At 33.4% G+C, this 27,789-nt stretch overlaps 1 protein-coding gene across 5 annotated transcripts; it reads left to right on the top strand.

The window, feature by feature from the left end:
* On the top strand, positions 1 to 26,438 carry LOC121125997 (uncharacterized). 5 transcript variants are annotated; one of them, XM_071891598.1, is made up of 9 exons: positions 1 to 50; positions 986 to 1,525; positions 1,733 to 1,843; positions 1,921 to 2,077; positions 3,744 to 3,980; positions 4,040 to 4,207; positions 11,285 to 11,351; positions 22,429 to 22,738; positions 25,461 to 26,438. In XM_071891598.1, exons 4-9 carry the CDS (start codon positions 1,984 to 1,986, stop codon positions 25,533 to 25,535), a joined length of 951 nt encoding a protein of 316 aa, XP_071747699.1. In that variant the 5' UTR covers positions 1 to 50; positions 986 to 1,525; positions 1,733 to 1,843; positions 1,921 to 1,983; the 3' UTR covers positions 25,536 to 26,438. The 5 variants fall into 5 exon arrangements, with proteins under 5 accessions (XP_071747699.1, XP_071747701.1, XP_071747700.1 ...); XM_071891600.1 differs by having other exon boundaries at positions 986 to 1,548; positions 1,755 to 1,843; XM_071891599.1 differs by lacking the exon at positions 1 to 50 and having other exon boundaries at positions 1,073 to 1,529.
* Positions 26,439 to 27,789: the final 1,351 nt, after the last annotated feature.

Raw genomic sequence — 27,789 nt, 5'->3', positions numbered from 1 at the left:
AAGCAGTATTAGAATTATAATGAATAGACAAACAACATATGTGGGTAAAGGTTGCATACATATTAGTGTTGGGTTTCGGTCTCGGAATACTAGATATCTCTGAGACCGTTCGATCTTTCAAGAAGTTCTGTCTACTTAAATCGACTCAAAAGGAAAATTCAATTAGGTCTAAACCGATTCTATCATAGGAACTGTTTGATGTAAAAGAATAGCCACTAGGGCGCCCTCTATCCAGTCAACACCTTACAGAATGTCAAATTTAAAACGTTAAAAGGAAGTCGAATCTCTGTTGATTAATATACATGACTCCGTGGTAAGATTTCCTTGTGAATTAAAGTTTGCTTTGAGCTTGGATATTTCACATTTTATAATTCTTTCTGTCATTATTATCATTTAAATCCTATTCAGTTTTGCCGTGATACTAACGCCGTACATCTCAAATAAGGCGTGCCAGGGGCGTCCGCAGGATTATATTTGAGGTGGGGGGGGAGTGTGGCTAGGTTTTTGGATTAAAAAAAAAAGTAATAATAATTTTTATAGAGTATCAAGTACTGATGAGACTAACAGCAGTTGGTGTGAATGACTTATTTGGCTAACTAACAGATGATTTCGGGGCTTTTTTTTTTTGTTGTTCTCTTTTTGGAGGATAGGAGGAGAGGTTGCGTGATGCAATAAAGATAACGACGTGACATACGGAATGGTGTTGTTGAAACTTGGAGCACAACTAATTTTATACCGGTTCGGTCTTAAGTAACTGTTTTTAGGGTTTTTTGGTCCAGACTGCGGCTTGAAACCGTGGACAGAAATGTAAATCATAAACCGATACTGAAATCGTGGATTTTTTTAATAGCTAGATCCAATTTTACAATAAGACCGGTCCAGAAGGAAGTTATCTACAATTAGTTAAATTTATATCAGTCTCAGACCGGTCTAGGACTTCCAGACACTAATACCCAACACTAATATATTCATTATATTATACTAGTGAAATTATTACCAACCTAGATATACACATAGTCTCACTATGTAGGTCCCACATGTTTATCAATACATATATTATATAAAAGAACACGTGAATCAAAGCTGCATTTTGGTTTAACACCCTTATCAAATTTCCTATTCAAGTTATTTTAAATACATAGCCTATGATATATAAACGACAACTTTGTACAGCCTATCTAAGTAGTACCTAAACGAATTCATAGTCGAAGTGAAAACAACAAGTGTTTTTTTATTTGCAATTTGAGACAAAAGAAAAAGTTTTTGAGAGTCAAACACCTCTCATTTTCTTTGCAACAGGATCCCTCTGTTTTTGGAGTGTGTTTCTTTCTTGTTTGGTAAACACTTTTTGGTTTCAAACCTTCATAGAATCAAGTGTACAACTTGGTATACGTACTAAGTCTAATATGTGCCAAGGAGATATTTAAAAGAGTATCAGCTCTTATGAAATACGTATATACAATAGTGAGATATGAAAAGTTGCTAGCTCAACTCTCCTCTCTACATCGAAGAAGGCAACGAGCGTGTAAGTAAGGACTTTAGCTCTATGTAAGAAGTGATTACATCCACTCAAAGGAAATAGGGAGAGAAAAAAAGAGAGAGAGAGACGAAATGAAAGTCTTTTGACGTCATTTCTATCAATAAAATGGCTGTTGATGAAGTTTTTTAGTGTGGGCCTTTTCTCACTCTTTTCCTTTAATTTATTTCTCTCTCTCCCTCTGTTTTCCTTCAGTTTTTTGTACTTGTTCATTCAGAAAAAAATCAAGAATAATTTAAGCTGAAAAAATAAATAAAAAAAATAACAGCACACACAACTTATAAGAAAAAATACGGAGCCGTCAAAGTGAGTAGTTATAGAAGCAATTTGATCAAAACTCCAGATATCCATCTTTCTTCCTCCCCTATATTGTATTTACACAGATCCCTAATATTCCATCAATGTTGTCTTCGGCTAACACAAAGTAGGATCCTTGAATCAACAGAATGAAACATTTGGGATCCACAAAATGGATCCTTTCATCGCTATTGGTTGTAGTCCTTTGTTGTCCAAAGTCCCTTTTTGGAGTTACATTTCGTGGTAAGAGTTTGAAAAATAATTGTTATTTTTTAGCAATATCCTTCTAACAGATGGTTCATGTGATATATATCTATATGAAATATAATATTTGTGTAAGGCACACATTAATTTGAGCAAAACAGAGAAAAGGAAAACTTGCGTAATGATGATAAAAAGTTAGAAAGCCTTCTTCCTTGGTAGGCCGCCATCTAGCCGCTCCCCCTCCATTTACTACTCACTTAATAGAGAGCCGTTGAATAAATGATAACAGCCTGTTGCTACATTCCATTCATTCACTCTAATGAGACACTCAAAATTGAGCCCCCTGTCTCTTTTAAAAGGAAGTTAATTTATCCCCCCATATAATAAGTAATTTAAATTTACTCCATTTAAAAAAATAATTAAACGCAAGTTTTATATAAAAAGTATCGCAACCTTAGTTAAATAAAAATTTATATTCATATTATAAGCCATGTCATTTATGTTATAAGTTAAAAGGATGTATGAATGAGGTATCACCATATTATGAACTTAAAACGAATATAGTTGTGGTGCGTCAACATATAAATAATATTGAACAAAAATCAAGAAATGTAAAAAATCTCATTTTGTTTCTTTTAATTCAAATATACATATTTGAGTCAGTTATAGGCTTATTATTCAAATTACTGTTAAGATCCACAATGATATTAGCCCTAGCTTAGACCTTTTACTTGCTTTAATAAACTGATATGCCCCCTTTCAGCAATAAAATATGTCAATTTACCATTCTTTTATTGTGACAATCCATTTCCGCTAATTTAAGAACGATTTGCTGAGGACCCAAAGGCAGTATAAGAAAAATTTGTAGATAGAAATAAACTATAATTCATTGATAAATACAAAAGTACTCCACACTCAATTTGAACATAAAAGCAATCTTGAAGATAAATCAATAATATGAGAAAATCCCAGTTTTTTATTTAACTGGATTACACCATAGAGCACAATATTTCAATGCCATATTTATCCCAATTATAGGGTTAATGATCAAATTACTTGGATCATTTAAGATACTCAAGGATGTTAGCTCTAGTTTAAAGCCTTTGCTTGGTTTAAGAGACGTATATTGGCTCCGATATGGCCCTTTTCAACCATAAAATCTATCAATTCCTCTTTTTTTTTTATCGTGACAATTCATTTCGGCTAATTTAAGTACGATTTGGAGGATACCCAAAAGGTTTATAAGAATAATTCGGTGAAAGTAATTGACGAATATTTGTCAAAAAATACGGATTCAATCCACGTTTAATTTTAATACAAATAATTTTCTCTTGCGTATTTGTTCATAAGCCACATATATGTAATATATATGATATAAGTAAGAATGCTTGTTAAAAGGATGTATGAATGAGATATCAGTAATTTATGAATTTAAAAGATTATATTAGTTGTAAGGAATACACACAAGAGAAAGAAATATTCAACACCTAATAGGAAGTAATAGTAATAGATATAGAAAATAAACATCGTTAAATTTATTTGTCACTCCAAAAGTTTTTGATGAAATGTGTTTACACTCCATTACGTTTATTTTAAATATTAACGATACCAATTTTTGTATATACAGAAAATATCCGAATATGCCTTAAAAATTTTGAATGTCAAAATAAATATTTACAAACGTTCTTGGGTTTTTTTGTTTCAGAAAACGATCAAAGAATACCAGTGGATCTACTCTGGGAAAGGCTTTTAACTGATGGGGATTTGCGTCTATACAATGATCCAACACCAGAACAAGACGATCTACTTCAAGGCCCATATTTGAAAGATAATTATCCACAACTTTCAAGAGAGGCTGCAGAGTTTGGAGTGAATCCCTCCTACAATTCCTTTTATGAGCCTTCATTAAAGAAGATTGAGTTGGAAGAGCGGAATCCTATGAGTAAGAAAATGAGTTTAAACCTTTGATGTTTATTTTTTATTTTTTAATCCCTTGTGTAGGTGATGAAATGTTGGAAAGAAAGCGTTTGGATGATGAGAATGTGGATCAATATCAATTAGAAGTGGCTCGTAAGATGAATGAGAAAAAAGCTGAGATATCCATGCTTCCTCGAGCTCTTTCCTCTACACATGAGCAGGATATACAACGGAGTGATATCTTTTTTATCTGTAAGTAAGCAACGGTTTTACTTATATTTGACCATAGGTGTTGGAGACTAGAGGGTAAGGGGTCATTGAAGTTGTTCTTCTAATAATTTTCATCTTCTACACTTATGTTTGGCCATTGGCCATGAGTAAGATTGTAAATCGTAAGCATTTTCCTTATAAAAAAAAAGAAAATTAATATGATATCCCTGACAATTTGAAGATTGTTTGAGAGGAGATCAGCCTAGTTGTAATGACGTTTCATTAAATTAGCATTGATCAGATGTCTTGTAACTAAAATATTCAATATAGAATAATAGCCTAAATTTGCTTAAGTTTGAGTAAACAATTCCCACCTTCATATATATATATATATGTAGATAATTTATTATTCAAGATATAGATCTGGACAGAGGTGGGAACTCTCATTCGTGTCGTGTTTAAGTCTCGCTAATGTCGTTACTTTTATTGTATCACGCAACCTTCTGCTCGCAAAAAAAAAAACGAGAAAAAGGCTTATAATCAATTGGTAGTTAGCCAAATCTTCTCAAATATATAATTATTATTCAGCAATTGTTGGAAATTTTTCACAGCTTAACAAGAGATAATTGAAATTCAATCAATCAACGTTCAGAACACAGATTAGAATAAAAAAGCAGAAAGGTCGAAGAGTTAAGGCTTGAGATTTAAAGATATCATTTATTTATTTAAAGATATTTTGCATACTTTTTCATTTATTTAACTTTAATACTGTATCAATGTTTACTGTTTAATGGTTGTATCAAAGCTGGGAATCCGGACTTCAGTTCTACTTAGGTCTACAATTTCAAATTCGACATTGAATGGATCTTAATATACTCGAGACATAATTGAGTTTCGTAAACGGCTCTAGACGGTGGCGCCGGATTGTAATATATAAAGTGGACGTCAAAGTCACACAACCTTACAAATGTATTATAGAAATATTAAAACTTAGTCTATAAAAGTTGTTGACAATTGCCCCTATGGTTCCAGGGCATTGGCTCTGGATCACTTTTGGGTGACATGTATTTAATTGTATAAAAACAAAAATGTAGTGATTTTTTTTTGAAAATCTGTCAAAATCGAAGATTGTAGATTTATAAATCGGGATTTTTTTTTAGCTTGGAAGTACTTCACAGACTTTTCTTGCTTTTTTTTAAATCAGTGGTTTTTTAATATAACACCTTTATTAATCATTAATGTGTTATTAAACACATGGCTTTAGCAGACATTTTACAGAAATAGAATATCATTAGTAAGACATTCTAATTTATGTAAGTTTAAGGATACATTGGCTATATATTTACAAGCACTTCCATGAACATTTGCGCAGAAAAAATAGTTTAACAGATCAAATCCATGGTTTGAAAACTCAAGTATCAAATAAGATCCCTGTGACGTATAAAAAAAGAAATACATAGAGATGACAAAAGAATTTCAATTCGCTGTTCGGCAAAGTAAGGCTGTAGTAGATAACAATCTTCAGTGAGCTATGGGAAAGGATAGAAACAAAAGAACCGTCATAACTTGAGCTACGAACTAGATTGGGTGGTTTTTTTTAGCTCGATCTTGGGACAGGTCCTTAATACGGTCAGGCCTACGGACTGTCAAAACTAAACTGATTTGGTTTAAAACAGGCTTGTACGCGTTCCGCTACTTTTGGGACGCAAGCAAATTCGCCATTTCCACTTTTATAGTGTCAGGGAACTATGTTTCAAGATGTTTTAGCACAATAAACTTGTTAATATTAGAGTACAAATGAGATACAGGGTTCGGAAGCAAAACGTGGACTGTTAATAAATGCTAATTATGTTATTAAAATAGAGAGGTTTTGGGAGTTCTTCCTGCATATTCTGACTTTTTTTGTCCTTTCTACATAAGTAAACTATAATAAGCAGTTGTCATATCTTTCATCATGAGTACGTAAGAAGTCAAAAGGCAGAGGATCTAAGACCTGTTGGATGCCAAAATTGAGGTGGAAGAGATTATGGACATTATGAAGTGCTCCAGGATCCTCATGTTCAAGGTGGCCCAGAAGAAAAAGGATGAAAAATATCTTTCAAGGAAAGAATTAAGTGGGGGACACAACTTGAAACGGGATTCTGAGTTTCTGGGTGACCACAAGAAGAAGATCAAAGAGGACTCCACAAAATCCATGAATCTCCTATCTAACGAGTATGACGAGGACAAGGGGACAATCAGGAGGGCTGTGAAGGAGGACTTGGGATTGTCCTCTTTCACAGGGACCCCACGCCACCTGTTGATGGGCACTCTGAAGGAAAGGAGACTGCAGAGGTGTAAGAAAGTTCGTGCTTGGAGCAAGGCAAATGGATACACAGTAAAACATTCTCTGATGAGAAGATTTTCACCGTGGACCAGGTCTACAACCGTTGGAACGGCCGTTAGTTTGTGGGATCACCAGAAGAGGTCAAGGGGGTTTTCCATACAAAACATCCGCCCCAAACAATGGTCCTGGGGTTCGTGGCGTGTGACGGCAAGAAGATGCCTCCCTTCTTTTTTAAGGGAAGAAAATCGTCTAGGAGACCTACTACTAGGTGCTGAGGTTCACCATACTGCCGTGGCTCAAGGGCACCTATCCAGAGGACAACTATGTGTGGACCCAAGATGGTGCACCCTCACACACATTGGCCAAATGGCAGAAGTTCTACGCCAACAACATAGTTAATTTTTGGCCCATGGACATGTGGCCATCATTTTCGCCCGACCTGAACCCGTTGGACTTTGCTGTGTGGGGTACTTTGGAGAGGGAGACTAACTGGACATCTCACCCGAACGTGGACTCCCTAATGGCCACCATTAAGAAGGAGTGGAACAAATTGTCCGAGATGTTCATCATCAACTCCTGCAAGGCTTTCCACCACCGTGTGGAGACTGTGATTGCTGCTGAGGGAAGTCATATTGAGTGAACATGTTCGTAAAGGTCGTGTATCAAAGTTTTGTTAAAAAAAGTTTCAAAATTATTTGTCAAAAAATAAAATTATTGATATTTTTTTTAAATCAGTCATTCAGTCCACGTTTTGCTGCCGAGCCTGTACAACTGATTGAAATTGGGTAATTCATTGTCGAGATGGAGGCTAAATGCCAATGCATTGTCTATTTGATTTACGCCAGGCACATCAACAGGACAAGATAAACTGGACTTTGGACTTGTTGAAAAACTCCAAGAATGACTTCTAACTCGCTTATGCGGTCGATGAGGTTCCCCCAATCAACCAGACTAAGTTCCCAACCTCTAAAATGATGTTGGGAATAGTGGCATCATACAGGAAGATGATACCCCGTATTGGTTCCCAAAAGGCCTGAAAATTGGGACCATGGAGTACCAGGATGTTTTAAGGAGGTGGTCTTGTTCTGGGGAGGTCCAACTATCCATTGTAAAATTATGTGTTCCAGCCAGAACGTTATCTATATGTGGAAAGACAATTTTTGGCCTCCCTTCTCGCCCAACTTGAATCTTTTCGACTACGGTACTTGGAGTTAGGTCGAAAGTGTGGCTCCCTCAGCACCCCCTCGTGCCACCATCACAAAATAGTTATCCCATGCGTTCGTCTTTGCTTTATCAGCCCTTTAAATCATATTTAAGAAGTGTTTAAACTTTTATTTCTTGAATTTTTCGTAAGTACTATTGGTACGGAACGCTAAAATCTCCTCTATAGCGCTCAGTGTTCAAAATATAATTCCGTTCCGTTCAATTTTGCGTTCCATTCACAAACCTGAAAAAAAAAGAATTAAAGTTTAGTGACGTGATGAAGGACCGAACATTAAAAATTTTAAGATTTTTATTAAGGACTGAACTGGGCTGGTCCGAGATGTACGTCTGTCAGTCTTTAGTCCTATATAAGGACCAACACAAGTCTACCTCTGGGTATATTGGTTAACTTTTTATTACAGAATGGGAGTCAATCTGAGTGGAATATCATTCTCTATATGGAATCACCGAATATTAATGTAAGAAAAACCAACAAATGTGACATCATATTATACCTATTTTTTCAGCTGATTCATTTACTCAGTCATTTGGGTATCTTGTCGCCTCTATCTATTTATTTTGCTATGGGTTGACATTATAGGATTGAATATCGATATGTTATATAGATATGATGCAAGAAGCAGTTAGGGAATGTCTGTGGTTGCTTACAAGTCGATAATGCAAGGAGGGGTGGGGGAGCTTCTTCTGATTAGTTAATTAATAATGATTAATTAATTAATGTTCAATATAATGTGCAAGCATAATAGTTTATACTTGAGAGTAAAATGGATGGATCTCATTAATGAAATAAAAAGAGATGATGAAGTATTGATGGACCATTGTCACGCTATGTACTTTGAATGGTACGTGTAACTCATTAAACCCCAAATCCATCACGCAAACAGGGTATATCAAAACTATTTCCTGATTCGAAACCTCGAAATTAATCGAAAACTATGTCCTTTATGAGTGTCATGTTGTTACACCTTTTTTTATTTCTGTAGTTTTGTTATAGCTCAATATGACCTCCATTAGCCTTAATGATGTGGCTAAACTTGGACTCAGTGTTCATATTGTCCCAAATCTCAGTGACAGGTGCTTTCATGGCCTCAGTGTTGAGGTGGCGTTTACCATAGGTCTTGCTCTGCACAGGCGCTCATAATGTAAAGTCCAGCGAATTCACGTTTGTTGAGTATGGTGGCCACTAGTATTGTTTTGGTCCTTATTTATTCAGCCCAGTTTACTCTTAGGACCGGTGCTATCGATCTTTAGCACAGTTCCTTAAGACTGTTGCTACTTTGGACTCTCAGCACTAGAAATTATTAAAAGAAGACGAAATAAATTTGAATGACGTTATCAAGTACTGTCCTTTATCTGTTTTAGGACTTATATGCCGTAATGAACTGGACTGGACCGAGACTGAACTGGCCAGGACTACATTCTTGAGTCGTACATAAGGATCGACACAACACTAGTGGCTGCACACTCTTTTACTAAAAAATCATATTCTTCAGGAAAAAGGACTGGGTCACTTTGGTAGTATGTGTAGGTGACCCATACTATTGGAGAACCACAATGTTATTGGGGAAGATACCCTTGTCTAAAAGGAATCAATTTGGACCTCAACTGGATGATGTTATAGGCTGCTGTAAATCAAGAGCATCTTGAGACCCTTTGATGCAACAAATCCCAGACTTATGAATGAGGACAACCTCAACGTTTCCTGACCAGTAATTCTACGGCTTCCAGAAGTTTTATGACGTTGTACACTGTCTTGGGGTTCCCGCCGATCTGATTGGCTCACGTACGGAGCAAAGTGCCAACATTTACGCTATTCACTTGTTCCATAGTTGTAAAATAACAAAACAAGGAAGATCAACTGCTTAGACTATTACCTCCCTTCAAAAGTTTAAAAATATATACAAAATTAGCCAGAAACTTATTCTTCTGTTGTAACTTTATCTGACCAATACGAAAACAATGAATAATCATAATTAGCCAATATATCTAACTAATTTTCCAAATTTCCCTAATTATTCCCCTCCAATCTTTTACACTTATGATCACACATATAGGGCTAGTATTGGATGGGATATTGGAGCACCGGTCATTATGGGGGCTCAGCACGGACTAATTTTTTTTTTTTTTTGTAAAAATTGATATATATACGAGTGGGGCGTCAAAAATGAAGAGTCAAAGAAATGTTGAATTAAATTCGTATAACTTTTTGTTTCTCAATATTTTTTATAAACTATTTTGTTGTATACTGAGAGGTATAATATAGAAGCTTTATGATTCAATATGACCTCCATTGGCCTCGATGACGGTATCGATTCTGGCACACTCCTTCTGCATATGCTCTTCTGTGTAGTCGGTCCACTCCTTGTCGATGGCAGTTTTGAGGGAGTCCACATTGAGATGAGGTGTAGTATTGATCTTCCTCTCGATGACATCCTACCAGAAATAGTCAAGAGCATTTTCTTCTATCTATCGAGTCTCTTCTGCTTTACCTTTTTGCTGAGGAGGTGCCTTGCTCTTCGAACAGAGGAATTGAGGCCAAATCTTCATGTATATCCACCCCCATAGAGTTAGGGTCAACGCTATGATATTTCGCTAGACTCATTATGCTGGGCCTTGTCGTTTAGGATGTTGATGAAGGCCTAATCTATCTTCTTGTTGTAGCCAACACTTCCAGAAGACCTCTCGATTCCCAAACCGGTGGTTCTACTTTGTTGGATACGGAGGACTGTGCTGACAATGACGTTGACAGTATTAACCATGTATTTTGGCTACTTGGGCATTAAGGAGATCATGTACTCTTTGACGTATGGGGTGGTGGTCGTTCATTTTTTGTCGTAGTGAGATGTATAATACAAAAAATAAAACCTTTTTGAACGGAGATCAATTTTTACAAAACAAACTTCTTAAACAGATGAATCTTTTACGCACAAGGTTAATAAACTGAACCACTCATTTTTGACTCCACACACAGAACACTTAAAAGTAACTTTTAAAAAGACATGGAAAAAAAAATGTGTTGCTCTTTTTTAAAATAGTTTGCTAAAAAAGCAGTTTTTTTTTTAAATTTACATATTTTGTAAAAAAGTTAAATGATTATTGTTTGGAATCAAATTTTAAAAAAGTCCCGCACATTCAATGGTGTCTGCAAGAGGTGGGTTGGAGGGGCTGGCAAGAATTTTTGCTTTTTAAAAGAAAATTTAATAATACAATTTTTTTCCAAAAAATTAATTTTTTGTGAATAGCTTTGGATTTTTGAAATATTTTTCCAAAAAATTTAATTTTTGGTGAATAACTGTGAATTTTTAAACAAAATTTCATATAAATTCAATATTTGAAGCATCATTTTGAATTTTTTTATTGAATTTATTTTTTGTGAATATCTCTGGATTTTTGAAAGTTTTTTCCAAAAAATTTTATTTAAAAATTTTTTCCCGAATTTTTTTTTTTGTGAATTTTTCTTGATTTTTTAATTTTTTTTAAATATATCTATAATCCTGCTGATCTTTGACTCGCTCAATTACAAAGATGAATGGTGATTAATATGATGTTTTTTTGTATTTTTTTTTCAGCAATTGTTGCTGGAATATCTGCCTTAGCTGTGATGACCATTGTCGGAGCTGGATTTTGTTATCACAAGTAAGTGGTGATTTTTTAAACTAAATTAAAATTTCAAATTACTATTATATAAATTGATCAGATATTATGTACATATATATATATATATATATGTAGATGTTAGAAAAGCTGAAAAAGTTTTTTATACATGACAGCTTAAAGAACAAAGACGGCATTGATGGATAGTTATCCATATATCTCTGTAAATTTTTTTAAAACCGAAATTAAAATAATAATAATCCTTTACTTCACATCCTAAATTCCCTTTTCAATAAACACGTTGTGTTCCTGCGAATTGTGAACAAATTTTCAACAGCTCAACTTTATGAAGATTCTCAAAAACAAATACACTTTATTAAATTAATTAAATCTCAAAGTGATCACCATAGCCTTGATATGACGCCTGAAGACCTTGCAGGGATTCACCACGTATTCCTCCTGCCTAGATCTTCGGCACGGTAACCTTTAGGGCATCCAAATGGGAGGTGACACAGATATCTTTCTCAATGGTGTATCGGATCCTATAGTCCAGAGGGTTTCAGTCTAGTGAGGACTGAGTCCACATTTAGGGGCGTCCACAGGAGTATATTCTTTTGGGAGCATGAGGTTTGGTTTTTGAATTATTCTTGAAAAAAATCCAAAAATTATATTTTTTGGAAAAAATTCAAAAATCCCCCGCTATTCACAAAAAAATTAAGATTTAAATACTAAATTTTTTTGAAAAAAATTTAAAAAATGCAATGTTGTTCATAGAAAGTTCTTTTTTTTGAGGAAAAAAACTTGAAATATTAAATTTTTTGAAAAAAAATTTCAAAAATTCTTAGATATTCACAGAAAATAAATATTTTTGAAAAAAAAATCAAATATTAAATTTTTTTGTTAAAAGCAAAAACTTCTTAATCTTGTGGGTGGGCTATAGTACCTTTCCAGCCCACTTACTGCCGACGCCCCTGACATTCCCCATGAATAAAAATTCGGCAAGTTGTCATCACACAACTTTTGAGATTTTTTTTTTTTTTTTTTGACTAGTTACTTACAGGCTTACTCTCAAGGGCTTTGTTGTGGTCCTTTAGCTTTTGAGTCATCGTAATAATACCCTTGAAGCAGGGATAAGATACAGAAGATCTCGGCATAACTCATTTCCGCATCAAGGAACGCGAACATACGATTTCTTTTGGCTTCTATCTTCGTTGTCCTTGATCTAATGAAGGAAATAGTTTCACAATAATTGTTTATTTTATTATTGATATTACGAAAGAAAAATCTGGAAAATTTTAGAAAGGTAATGAAACCTTCCCAAAGTTTCATAAACGATTCACTGGGACACGCTGTAAAGTACCTTTTGCCCACCCTTTTTTCCTTTGATGGCATTATTCTTGCAAACAATTTTGATGGCAAAACTATCTACAGATCCTGGAATGGGTCCGTCCTATTAGTAGATAGGACAGATTGGTAGATAAATCACTACTAATATACTATAGTTGCGTGGAAGTAGTCATGTTTAATTCCTTCGTGGTGTTAACTTCTCCTTCTGAAGTAAACATTATTGCCTAGCTTCGTACACAATTGTTTTCAAAATGTATAATAAAATAAATATTTACGAATTGAAATATATATGGAAAGGGCATTCGTTAGAGCGCAAAACCTACGCCTAAAATCAAATAGAGTTATCTATCTCATTTTCCCCCATAGTTATGAACTATGGTGGTAAATCTTTAATAAATAAAAGCAAACAATGTTAATCCCCAATAAAGAGTTGAAAAATACCTACATGGCAGCTTATGGACATATTTTATTTCCTCAGTCATTTTGATTGGATCATATTTGTGACGTATCAAATACGTGTGACCCTGTATCTACATGTATACATGCTAAACATTATCCAATTGTTGATTCTTTTTAAGTAGTAAATTATTATGTTAGAGATTATGTATTGATTCATCCACTCTTTATATTGTCATGACTCTTAGAGGTTGCGTGATTTAATTAATTGTTCCGTGAATTAATTACTTATTTTTTGAATCTATTCGTCTTGAAGCTATGAACATCTGAATAAAAAGCACCTATTTTCCACTTTAAACAAAGATAACTCGAGTTATAGGTATAGCAAACTGTCACTGAGAGCATATTTTTTGGCAGATTTATTAAAAAATGGGCTTGAATTGTTCATATAAATGTTTAACAAGAGCTCAATTGGATATATCCACCTTCAATAATCGCATCAGTCTTGATTCAGAGCTAGAAGGAGGAGCCTGCGTTGACAAGGTATGTTGGTGTATTTTCTCACTGACAGAGGCAATCAGAGAGTCCTTGATGGCATGATATGTTCACTTTGTTTTACATTCAACGTAGCCCTAGACAAAATAATCAATCAAGATTAAGATCCGAACATCTTGGGGCCCATATTTCCTTCCCACTGAAGCCTTAGCAGTGTTCGCTCAGCCTCTTTAGGGATCTATCTGAGAAAATGACAAGGTGCTGAGTCTTGTTGCCAGACCCTAGGATAATTTGGATATAAGGGAGCATAATTTACTCAATCACGTTCTGATCGATGAATTCGTTAGTTCTGACTTTTCTGGCACTTTGGCGGTCGACTTTTTTGAGGCAGATAACGGATCTGATCATCAGTCTCCAAAAATGCCATATAAATCTTTTGGTAGGTCCGGATTGGGACGACATTCACATTTGAGATTGTGGATAAAAATCATCGTTATGGGACAATACCGTTCCTCCTCTGTAAATTCAATCTTCTTTACATTTGAAACAGCTCTACCATGATGCTCAAAACTTTACTAAAGTGTGTTGATACAACAACGTTTCTGCCAGCAAAAAAAAGAGACGCTATTAGGAATGTGCATCATAACAAAAGCACCGATTGGATCTTAATGCCTTGTATAATATTAATGAATTGTGTAATCTTTGACTTTCCAAATAAAAATGATTCATTCCTTATTATATACTTTGTGCCAGGTTAAATGATTTTTTAAGACAATTCCAATTTCAAATTACTTTTATGTAAATTGATCTATGGTACGCGGATGTATTATAAAGGTATAATATATATGGACAAGTTTAAAAAAGTTTTAAAGTTTTAAATATTTGACGGCTCGTAGAAAAAGTACGGGATTGATGGACACTTATATACATATATGTATATTTTTACATCGAAAATATATTTATAAAAAAAAACCACCTTTATTTCACAACCTTTATTCCGTATTGAATAAATAAAGTTCTTTTTGCTCTCCCTGTTTTACATATTTTGTGTTTATTGACTTGGGTTTGAGATGATTAGAGATAGGATTTTTGTCAGAGCAAGAGGAGAATGCAGGAGTGAGACATATGGTAGTATTGAATTAAGACCCTTATTAATGTCAAATGCCTGTTATATAGTATCGGATCTGTCCTAGGACTAATTTCTTAATCAATCTCCCCCACTCCCCTTTTTTCAGTCATTTTTTTTATCGGTCCGATCTTTTTCCCATTATACTGACCGATACATAGGTCTATTAGTCCTACGGTCCTTGCTAATTTTTTTAAAATTTTCTTCACTCATAGCTAGGATTGAAGAGTATAGGAACTAAAAAATAATAAATGATAGGTAGAAAGTATAATAATACGTTCTAGTCACACATCTCCTACAGGTATCTTGTCTCTTTGAAAGAAGTTATAAATTATGATACAATTTTAGTGGCTCAAATAACGTAGTTAGTAGTAACTACGTTTTTTGAGCTATTGTATGTACCATAAAAGACCAACAAGGACCGGTCCTAGGACTGACAAAATTTTATTACGACTGGATGGATAAGACTGCAGCCTTTTTAGTTTTTTTAGACCGATATGATATCTGGGAGAGAAAATGAATTACTTCTATAAAGAGGAGACATTTCTACATTTAAAATAGCATTGATTCCGGGAAAATAATATAATTATATTTAAATTAATTACTATTTATTTTATTATGCGCATTTTTAAATCAATTTACAGCAAAGAAAGGTGATAATTCTAAAGAAAATTATATAAGTTTGTATAACTTTTTCTGTTGTTTCTTATGAGATAACATCAAAAAATTTGAGAGATGAAGAATAATTTTAAAGATTGAAAGAATAGGCCGTTGAATTTATATTTCAAAATGAGCATAATCTTTTGTTATATGCGTTATCTGTGACTATCTACTGTTTTCAGTTTGCATCTCATGTAGTTGGCCAATTTAAGAAGACTTAGATATCTGTTCCCCCCGAGACACTTCCAGCTCCTTCCTGCATGGGGATACCATAGGAAGATAAATCTATTTTACTTGTAAAGAATTTTATTAATACAATTTTCTTATACTTTCATGTAGTAAATTGACATAAGACTCAAAATCTCAGGTAGGCCTAAGTTAAAAAAATGGATAAAACTTTATACAACCTCTAACTAATTATCAGGCTTAACTGGATGATATTGTATGAAACCTCGTAAATACATGTCCTCTAAAACAGCTGTTCCCAAACTTTTTGTACTCAAGGGACAACAAAATACTAATAAAAATTGATTGACACACCTCTTTGAATTAAACTAATCATTTGGATTATTATAAGCTATTACAAATAATGTATGGCTGTCATAAATCGTATGGCAGCCTTGAACTTTCAATATATTGAACTTAATTGCAACAATAAAGAGTTGTCCAATTCAAGTACACCTATATAGCGAAAAAATGAGCATTGCTCATTTTCAATTGAGTGGAAGTACACTCATTGCTATAAAAACGAGCGGGTGCGCACTCACAAAATTAGTAATTGAATGGGAACGCGCTCAGGATTTCTTGAGCGGACTAATGCTCTAGTCCTCAACTGAAAATTTACTAGCATAAGGGATGACGTCATTGGGATCTCAAATACAGGATTATGAGGATGCAGAATAATTGAAAAGCCTAATTATTGTTTTGGTAAATAAAGAAACAATTTGGATTACTTTAAATGTAATTAGCGGCACACTCAAAGGATTAATAAGAATAGTTTGCTTATTGAGATTGACAATAATTATTCGTCGAAGAATGCGGATGTAATAATCCACACTTGATATTGATAAAATGATACTTGTCAAGCTTGTTTTTGTATTTCCGGGCCACACTTGTTCTAATAATTGTTGAATAGAAATTGGGTTATTTTCCTGAGTAAATAAACTCCTTGCTCCGTCTGTTTTGGATAATTAATATACATGAACCAATGGTTCCAATATTACAAAAGTAAAATGAGAATAGCCATGGCTATGGTTGTAAGTCTTTAATAAATAAAAGTAAACAATGTTAATCCCCAATAAAGAGTTGAAAAATACCTACATGGTAGCTTATGAACATATTTTATTTCCTCAGTCATTTTGATTGGATCATATTTGTGACGTATCAAATACGTGTGACCCTGTATCTACATGTATACATGCTAAACATTATCCAATTGTTAATTCTTTTTTAAGTAGTAAATTATTATGTTACAGATGTATTGATTCATCCACTCTTCAAATTGTCATGTTATTTTAGAAGTTGCGTGATTTAACTAATTGTTCCGTGAATTAATGCCTTATATTTTAATTTTAGCAAATAACTTTTGTTGTGCACATGACACGTTGTTACCTTGATTGTATCACGCACCCTTTTCTCCAAAAAGAAACACCAAAAATCCCTAAAACAGTTGGTATTTATCCATATAAGACAATCATACCAACTGCTATGTATCTCTTAATTATTCCCAGACTATCGTTGACATATAATTTGTCCACAATTTTTTTATGAATGACATATTTATATTTCATAATATTAAAATCTTACATAGTATTTTATACAATACTGTATTATACTATTGTTTATTAAAAATACCTCTAAAAAAATAACAAATTATGTAAAGTAAATCAATTTATATGAGTAATTGTAATAGAGTGTGGATATTTTTTGGGGGCAAACATCCTAAATGATGAAAGTTAGCAACGCCCGTAGGAGTGATCATTATCTAATATTCAGGCTATTTTCTTGCCAAAAAAGTCTGAGTCCTCCAAGGTGAAAGGATCCTCTCAGAATATTTAAACTCTTTGATGGCAATATATATTAATCATTATGAAATATTTACCGCGCTTAAGTCCGCTCAATGAAAAATGAGCGGCGCTCATGTTGTTTTTTTTGCTCCTATTTGAACTGGACAACTCTTAATGTAGGCAATGTTAATAGAGATACAGGGTTATATCATAGTGCATGTACGACTGATGTTTGACTTCTACCACGCTTTTAAAATGGACGTCATAGAAGATGAGTGGTTGCGTGTTTTGTCACAATCTATTTTTCTTGCCGAGCAGTCGGTATGATACATTAAATTGAAAATTCTATTAATAGTGACGTCATAGACTATGAGTGGTTTGCTTGTTTTGTCAAAATCTGCCTGTCTTGCCCAGGAGTCGGTACAATACATCAGATTGAAAATTCTAGCAAGTCTGATTATATGATGGTCTAACCTTGTATTTCTATTATCCGTGAATGTAGACATATTTTTTTATAAAAATCAAATTCAATTTTCCCCCCCTTTAATACCTGTTTTATCTAATAGATAATGGTAAAAAAGACATTTTGATACCAAAATCATGTCTCTAGCCTCAATATTAAGGAGGTTATGACAAATTTATCATCGGAATTAGACGCCTTTTTATCGTAGTGTTAAATCTGTTAATGTTATGACCTAAACCAAAATATTTGATCTTATAAAATATAATATTTCAATAAAACAACCCAATTTTTTTAACCATCTCAAGAGAATTGAATGAAATTTTCAGAGTACAGTATTATTCAAAAGATGATATTTTTAAATACCTGTAATTAAATTGTATAATATGAAATTCGAGTATATTAATATAATTCCCCGCTCTCCAGATAATTCATGATAGTTATTGAAAAAAAAGGAGGTTAAAAATTTATAAAAAAATATTTCATATAGCACTGTAATAATGATTGAAGGTCCTAATGTCGGGTTGAAATTGATGTACTTTTTATGAACAGATTTTTTGAAAACTTTCCAAGATAATAGAAAAATGAATCTGTTAAAGTCCATTATATTTTTTTATTTGATCCATCACTCTTTATCGATGATTTTGTAGGCTATTTTGAGATCACTTACATACTACGATTGGTGCGATCAAACAAAGCATCGGATTGAAACTAAAAAATTAGTCTGAGTAAGAGATTAAAAATTTATTTACATTAAATATAAATGACGTCAAATTGATTTCCCCAATTTAAGTAATAAATATCTAGCATTTCTATGGGGATCCCCGAAACACTTCTACACTTTTGCACACCCCTCTTCCAAGATTTTTTCTCTCCGTAAATTGGCATTTTGTAACATACGTACTTTATGATTGCAAATAAATTACAAAAATGTATACCAAGAAATGAAGGCAAATAAGGCACAATAATAAATAAAACTTAAAGATCTAAAATTACATTCAAAATGATAAAATCCATAATCTTATAAATTCATAAAATTTTCAACAATTTCAGGGGCAGTTTAATTATTTTTAAATTTTTTGTTCATTGGAAACAAGCTTGATGTTGACTCAATTGCTACTAAATCCTCAGGATTGTAACAAACAACCTCAGTTTGGACGAGAAGGCTAACTTCATCCACTAAGACTTTTTCATATATTACTGTAATTCTGGAGAATCACTAAAACATTCCAAATCCTTAAATAATAAATGAGTAGCTGTAGTTAACGAGTGGATTTTATCTTTAAAAAGGTCCCCAAATCTTTTTTGGATTCCAGTTAATAAAGCCTCTACTTGAGCCTTGCAAAATTTAAAACTGGGCATCACAATTTTGAGTTTTTCTTTACCACGATAGCCAAGAAACATATTTTTTTCTCACCCTGCAAGATATCTATGGCAGCTGCAAAATCCTTCAAACACAAAATGCTTTCATTAATTAAGTTTATCTCTGTTTTAGTGAAATACATCAATCTAAGATTGCCAAATAACTCATGAAGTTCCACACTACTTTTTTCAAGAGCTTTAATTCCACCTTGCCTCATTTGGGACTCTCTGAAGTTTCCCTGCAATATCTTTGATTGTTTCAGCTGCTACGACTTTGCTTGCTCCAAAGTGACTGACGTTTTCCAAAAGCTTTGTAAAGTAAGCCTTTAAACAAAGGATCTTTGAAATCTGAATCTATGTGTTTCTGTGCAATCAAATTCATGCAATGAACAACACATCTGAAATGATTTGGTTGGCGAAATTATTTTCTTATTCTTTTTTATCATCTTGGTTTCCATAATTTTAAAATTAAATTTCTTGCATTGTTGGTAATGATTCCTCCATCCGACTTATTTTACAAGCCATAGTCGAAAATAATGTTTTTTAAGGGCTCGGTAATTTTATTGTGAGTGTGACTGTGTTTTATTCTGGAGCATACTAATACTGCTTGACCACGAGAAAAATCCGGCTTTAACCGATGGCAAGTTACACCAATATAGCCACGCTTTGCAGCTGACCAACAATTTGCTGTCAAACAGAAACAGTTAATATTTTGTGAAAGTGTGTGTCATTTTTTCCTTCATGTTAATAAATTGATGATCAATATTTTCATGAGTGCTTCATTAAAAATAACCTTTAAGCCTGGAAAAATTTATTGAATGACTCTCTTGAAATCTTCATCCCTCATTAAAGTTGACGGCTGACAATAACTTCTATTATTAACGAATTTAAATAGTTTTGAGAAATGTGAGCTCCAGAACTTAAACCTTTAGTTTCAAGAAAAGATTGGATTGAGATTGTGAATATATTTTTAACAATTTCTTCTCTTTACTGGATTGAATGATTTGATTTTTTTAGTTTTTCAAGGAATTCTGTTCCATCACAAGACTCTAAATGACGTCGTAAATTGAATTTCGATCTTTCAGTCGCAACGAAATTTAAAACTTTTTAAATTCACTCCGAGCGCCGCTCACTAATGCTTTGTATATTTATAATTTATTTATCTAGTTCCATACTCTTAAAGACAATAAATTAGTGTAAACCGATTTCACTTATACGACGCCAGATACACATTACTAAAACCATCAATTAGAAAAATAATGGATTTCTATTTACTTAACCTATTATTAGGCTTATCAATTCATAGAATATTCAAGGGAATAATCCTATTTGGTTATGGAAAAGTCATATTAGAACGACTAATGTATAGCATTGAGATAAATGTTTAATAATGGGGAACTGTTTACTGCATAATAGGTGTTAATTAGAATGCAAGAAATCAATGTTCGGAAAACTAACAAGATAAAGAAAGTATCAAAAATCAAAAGCTGGCAAAAAGGGCTTGTATAATTATTCGTGACAAATTACAACTTGACCAATCTGCTATTTGTACAATTTACAGTTTGTGCACGAGAAAAAAATGTAAAAATAAGGAGCTTGAATTAAAATTTATCTTCATGTAGCTAATTTTTATATATAGTTAGAAGTAGTTAGTATACTCTGAGCAAGAATCAATGTCACGTACACTGATATTTATTTATCTATTAATGAAATGTTAAAAGAACTACGAATATATTATGAGAAGGTTTTGCTTTTTTTTTTAAATCTTTCGTGTATAAAAAAAAAGAAAAACATTTCTCTAGTTATGCATGGTTAGTGAGTAAGAAGCAAAAAAGCAGTGGATCTATGATCTCATTAACGTAGGAATTAGTGTGGAAAGATTATGGAAATGGCGAAGTGATCCAGGAGCCTCGTTTTCAAGATTCCCAAAATGAAAAATAATGGAAAAGACCATTCAAGGAAAGAAGAAAGGGGAGGACACAATTTAAGAGGGGATTCTAAGTCATTGGCATGTCTAGAGAAGAGGATACAGGAAGACCCCACGAAATCCATGAATGGTATCTTCAAAGAGTTATCTATGGCAGAGGGGACCATTAGGATGGCCATGAAGGACGACTTGGGAATGCCCTTAACAAAAGGATCCCCTGTCATCTTCTGACAGAATCATTGAAGGCTTGAGAGTTGGAAGAAAGTCCTAGGAAAAAAATGGTCAAAGGTGAAATTTTTTTCAAATAACATGATTTTCAGAGTGGATAATGTGTACAACCGACACAAGGATCACCGACTTGTAAAAACAAAAGAAGAGATGCAGAGGGTATACCGAACCAAACAATCTAGGTCATATAATTGTCCTTGGTGTTGTGGCTGAAGATGGCAAAATATACCCTTTCTTCTTCAAGACGAGGGACAAAATCAGCCTGGGCGCCTACTACAAAGTGCTCCAGTTCATCATCTGACCATGATTGAAGGCAAACAACTGGGGATAAATTATGTACGGACAAAGGATGGCACACCATTACACTCATCAGCCAAATGACAGAGTTTGTTTCAAGGATATGTGGCTTTCATCCTCGCCAGATTTGAATCCATTGGAGTTGGCTGTGTGGGGAGTCTTGGAGAGGGATACCAATAGAACTCTTCACTCAAGTATGGACTCGCTGAAGGCCTCCATCCTGGCTGCGTGGGATAATACGTCCAATGAATTTGTTGTATGCTCATGTTAGGCTTTCCGGCGCCGTTTGGAGGCTGTGATTTCCACTGATGGTGGTCACATTGAGTAACCAAGTTAGCTAGGGCTTTGTTAACAAGGTTTTTATTTAAAAAAATTCTTAATGTTGAAAAAATTAAATTGTTTTTATTATTTTAATGCTACTTCTCGAGTCCACAAACCCTTTATATAATTTTTTTATTATGTTATTTATCTTGTTTTTAGCCTCATATATGTGCAATGTACATTAATCTCAAGAGACGCTGTAGGGAAATAGCATCTATTTTCCCCCACTATAAGAAATGCAAACTTCAAAAATGTTATTTATCTATTGCATTCAGAAGTGAAAATTATTGTGTCATCATTAAATAAATTATATTTGTCAAAATATGACTCTTAAATAATATATTATGTATATTAATTTATTGTGAGAACTTGGAATACTGCTAAGTTTAAAAAATGAGTTCGATGTGAATTGCACAATTCTCCCATCCATCTCTTTTCATTTTTGATATCTTAAAATATACAAATTTGTGCATCATTCTTTAATTTTATTACAGGGTTCAGAAAAATTCCCGGGCTGGCGAAGAAGTAGAATATCCCGCCTATGGTGTCACAGGACCTGGTAAAGAGATATCTCCAACTTCTGGGGATCGTAAGTTGGCACAAAGTGCCCAAATGTACCATTATCAACATCAAAAGCAACAAATGATTGCCTTCGATCGTAGTTCTGGCTCTGAGAGAGGAACTCCCACTGGAGGAATTAAAGGGGGACCAAGATCCAATGTGGGGGCCATGCTCTCGGATGGGGACTCGGATGATGGAGAAGAGGGCGACTACACTGTTTATGAATGTCCGGGACTAGCTCCAGTAAGTTTTCAAGGGGGCATGAGTAAACTAAAAAAGTTATGAGTAATTCGTGTGACTGGAAACAGAATTGATATAGCTGTTGACTGCAGTCCTATTATTCCATTATCAAAACAAAATGCCTTCATTGATATTTTAGTTATTATTTCTCAAAATTATTATAAAAAGGTTTATCTGCAACGATTTTTAGTTCTCACTGAAAATTTACTAGCATTACGGGATGATGTCATTGGGATTCCATATTCAGGAGTATAAGGATAGATAACACAGGCAAATAATTAGGAGGGGAAATTTTGTACAAATAAATTGAAGACAATAATCAAAATTATCATTGAGCGCAGAATCCAAAAAGGATCTCACTTTTTCGCTCAGTCATCTGAATTCAAAACTATCGGGGATTATAGTCATTTGGGACTATTATCTTTAAGAGTCATTTTTTACCCTTAAAACAATCCCCAAATTAAAGTAGGATAAGTAAAACTTATGTAAAAGTGTGTCTTATGATTAAAAAGTGTTTTTATTGATTCTGTATTTTGTTCTGAACTCGATTCATTTTCATTTTCTGGCTGAAAAATGATGAAAAACGATTCTCTTCTTTAGACCCTTGCAACTTATTCAAAATATATAGTGATGATGAATATCATATTATAGAAAAATGTTCAATGCTTTATTTAAAAAAAAATCTATTTCATAAATATAAATCTCCAAGGATTTTTGTTCCATTTTGTATTTTTTTGCAACTTTAAAAAAACAAATTTAAAATGTTTACGAATCCCTATTAGTTTTTCAAAATATATTGAAAAAACTGAGATCCTTTTTTGGCTTGAATTCATTTATACAAAATGAGTGTTCCCCTGTGCAATGATTAAAAAAACTATAAAGAACATGAGAGAGAGAAATATGCTGTGTTTGCTCTACGATGTTCTTCTTGCTTAAATTTGTGCTAATAACATTAGTTATCATTTCACTTTTGAGCAATACTAATAACGAACAATGATTAATGAACTAAAATGACTACAGTCAACAGCTGACTATAATCTGTCTCCAGTTCTTCTCTCTAGTAGTCCATGGCTACAGAGATAAATTATTCTTTGAAGATATTTATTAGTTACCTTTATTAAATCACGCAACCTTTCTTACGAAAAGAAACAGGGGAAAAAAGCTTAAATAAGTTTGGTAGAGCTTAGCCAATTTTTCCGCAATATAAAACTAATATTCAATGATTGTTGGAAATAGCTGAACAATAGCTAATTCTACGAAGGTGGTCTAAAAAGGGTCCATTCCCAACGTGAAGATGACATCTCCCTTAAATTAAAGCTAGTTACATCGATCTAGCATCTGATGACAGATACTTACCAAAGTATCAGCCATTTTGGAAAGGCTGTTGTTATTTAACAGTCGTTTGAGTGTGTTGATGTGTGTGTTTTTGTGGAAAAAAAATTCGGAGCTTTTATTTTTCATTTTTCAACATAGTCTTCTTTTAACTCTATACACTTCCCCCAGCAAAGTTAATGAGATGGGATCACTATGTTGGAAAATAAAACATTCACATTAACTTAGTCAAACAAATGTTCCATTAAAACTGCGCGTCCAAAATGACTGAAACTTTGGTGAGTAAGCCTCAATAGATGTGATCAATGTTGATAAAAATACTAGGCTATACCATTACGCTTTTTCGACTGATGGTTGACTTCCACCACGCTTTTTAATAGTGACCTTAAAGGCTATAATGGTTACCAAGAGCAGCTATACCTATATAGCCTTCCTTGACTGTTAAAGTCAGAGTACCCTTGTTATACTCAATGACGTCAAAATATGTCTGTCTTGCCCAGAAGTCGGTACACTATATTAAATTGAAAATTCTTGGAAGCCTGATTACATGATGCCATAATAACCTTGAATTGGATGTGACTTTTTTTTAAGGAGCACTTCCATTTTCACGTTGAGGTCGGTAATTTTTAGACACCCTCATAATTCTACCGATCAACCTTCAGAACACTGATTAGGAGATTAAAAACAGAAACATGGACAGCTGTAAACAATATACACACTATATTTTTATTTTAGCGTAGTATATACCAAGAACATAAGTAGTTTAAAGTCAGTGATGAAAATCCGGTGTATTTTTGGTAGTTTGAAGAATGATTTTACTTTTCCTTAGGAGTTGTCATTATTATTTAATTCCTGAGTAGTGAAAATCTTTCGTAAATAGATTCAATTATATTCAAAACCTGATTGAACATTTGGTTTTGCTAATAAAACACGGAGCGTAACCCTGAGGATTTGTTGCGGAGTTATAATCTTAAGTCCTTTTTTGGACTTAGAATAGAATTGGGATCAACATCGGACTAATTCTAGCAAATCTCCTTGTTTAAATCCTTTTCTCCTTCCTCTCTTGTCACAGCTGATTGTAGCTGATATAATGAAATGTCATGAGCATTAGTTTTTCTCTCCCCCAAAATATTATTCAAATTGTCAGGGTTACCATATTGATTTTCGGTTTCTTTTTTTAACATGCCTATTATTCACTGGATTTTCATCAATATTTTAAGGTATTCTGGGTGAATAAATTTTTCACAGGGCTAGTAAAACTAATTGACTAGCCTTCTTGGTTAGTGGCTGATTTTAATGATAGTCGAGCCCTATATATAAACAACGTTCATGGTCGATTCATTTATGCCAATATGTATATCTAATCTTTCCACCTTTTTAACCAATGTTCTAGACGGGTGAGATGGAGGTTCGAAATCCATTGTTTCAAGATGACAATGAGACTCCAAAGAATGGACGAGTCCCTTAAAACCCCTACAGTACACCAACAAACACACACACAAAAAGATAATAATACCAATTTTAAAACATCAAGAACAGCAAAATAGATGGAGAAAAGGATCTTCTTGACTCCTTACTCCTCAATCCCCCTCCGTGAAAGAAGAAAAAAGAAGAATGAAAATAAGTAATTGTCTAATTGTCAAATTTTATTCCTCCCTAAATATATATATTTAATTCAACTCATTTCTCGATATTGTGTATGGTTACATTTCGTCAAAATTCAAATTCAACATCATCGAAAATAAAAGGGGAGGGATGAATCCCTCTCTCTCTCTCTCTCTGACGTCATATGTATGTACCAACATTTGTATGTATGCAGAGACCTATACCAACAATAATATATTTTTAGATTTAGTTTGTTTTCATCTTCATTTTGACCACTTTTAGTTTAAATTATGCGATTTTTTTCATCATATCATATCTTTTTATAAAATGGTGTATTCATTTAGTAGCTAAAGTTTGTTTTTATTAGTAGTATTTAATATAATTTAAAGCAAAAAGAATGGAAGGAAAAGAAATATATATATACAAGATAGCCCTTTAGAAAGCACAAATAATATATACAAATCATCTAATTTCCCAACAAAATGTTTGGTTGATCTTTATTTTTTTTAATTTTCACTTCCTTTTCCCTCCCAATTTTTTGAAAGCCCTAACCCCCCCCTTATACATATTTATATACATACCTATATATATATATATACATATAACTTAAAAAAATTTCTAAATTTCAGTACTTATTTTGTTAAATGTAACAAAAAATTTATTTTTCTCTATGGATTTTGTTTATTTTTAATTTATTTTTTTGATTTTTATAAAAGAAAAAATACAAATCATGGAACATTGGCTAATATTTAAGGCAGCATTAAAATATCGTTTTAATTTATTATTGGGCGATAGGTGGCGTTGCTGTACGTAGTTTCTAAAATAGCTATGACGTCGTATTCTCTATGGTATAACCCAAGAACCTTTTCTTCGACAAGAAAAAGAAACAGACTAGGGACTTAATCAGTTGGTAGCATTTAGAGGTGAATGGGGTTAGAAATATCTGGCTGAGTAGGTGTATGGTTTCAGGCCAGTTTGTGAGCCAAAAAATGAGAATCTATACACTAAATGTATTCCAATATGTACAAGGTGTGTTCAAAAAGTAAGGGACATTGTATTTTTTTAGGAATTTTTATTTATTTATTCATCAATATTTATGTTGATCCCTTCAATGGTATCCTCCTCCTCAGATATAATACACTTGTGCTTATGGTTTTTACAATCCTCGAAGTACTTTTTGGTGTAGCCTTGGGCTCTTCTAGAGATGCAGTCTTTATATCCTCAATCCTTGCAAATATATCATGGATTTTTTTAGTTTTGGGAACAAGAAAAGTCATATGACGGCTTAAGTATGATTTTGATGTTGTTTTTGGCCAAAAAACGTCTGTTAACAGCTTATGAGCGATGCTAATGCGACGATTCTTTGGGTCAACATTAAGCAGTTTCGGAAAAAACTTCACTGACACTCATCTCATGCCCAAAATGTTAGAGAAGCATTTATTGCACGAGCCAAACAATACCTCGATACCCTAATCAACTTCTCTGATAGTGATTTGACGGTTTTCAAAGACAATTATCTTCCTTTTTTAAGGTTTTCATCTGTTGTTAACGTGCTTGGGCGTCCTGAGCGAGGCTTTTCATTGGCATCTTTCTGGCAATCTTGGAAGAGTTTATACAATTCGAAACATTTTTTTTACTACGAACAGTTTGATTGTATCCCACTGACAACATTTCAAGTGTTTTGGAGCACTTAATTTCATTATTTACAAAAGATTTAAAGCAAATTCCTTGATCAATATTTTTCAATAGCAAAAAATTGCTAAAGACGTAAAATACTTCTAACTGTTCAGGCTCTCACACCCAAGCTAAACATTTTATATAGCTGAAACAGTAAATATATGTCCGTGGCGAGTGTACAAACATAAAAAAAACGACCATACCAAATGTACGTTGACTGCAAAATTTGAAAAGTCACGGACCCTTTTGAACACACCTCGTCCTCATGTGAGCTAAATATATTTTAAAAATCGTTTTTTTGGTGGGGGCTTGTTTTCTAAAAACATTTCAAAAATGAAATTTTTTTACCTCTTGGTGTGTGTTCTTCCAAGAGATAATACTAACTAAACATAGACTCGATACGCACCAGTAGTGCCATCTCGTGGACTTTTAAAGAACCC

Source organism: Lepeophtheirus salmonis, chromosome 11, assembly GCF_016086655.4.
Source record: "Lepeophtheirus salmonis chromosome 11, UVic_Lsal_1.4, whole genome shotgun sequence".
NCBI classification, from domain to species: domain Eukaryota; kingdom Metazoa; phylum Arthropoda; class Copepoda; order Siphonostomatoida; family Caligidae; genus Lepeophtheirus; species Lepeophtheirus salmonis.
The sequence above is the reverse complement of the archived record's forward strand: the minus strand, read 5'-3'. Positions and strand labels throughout refer to the sequence as shown.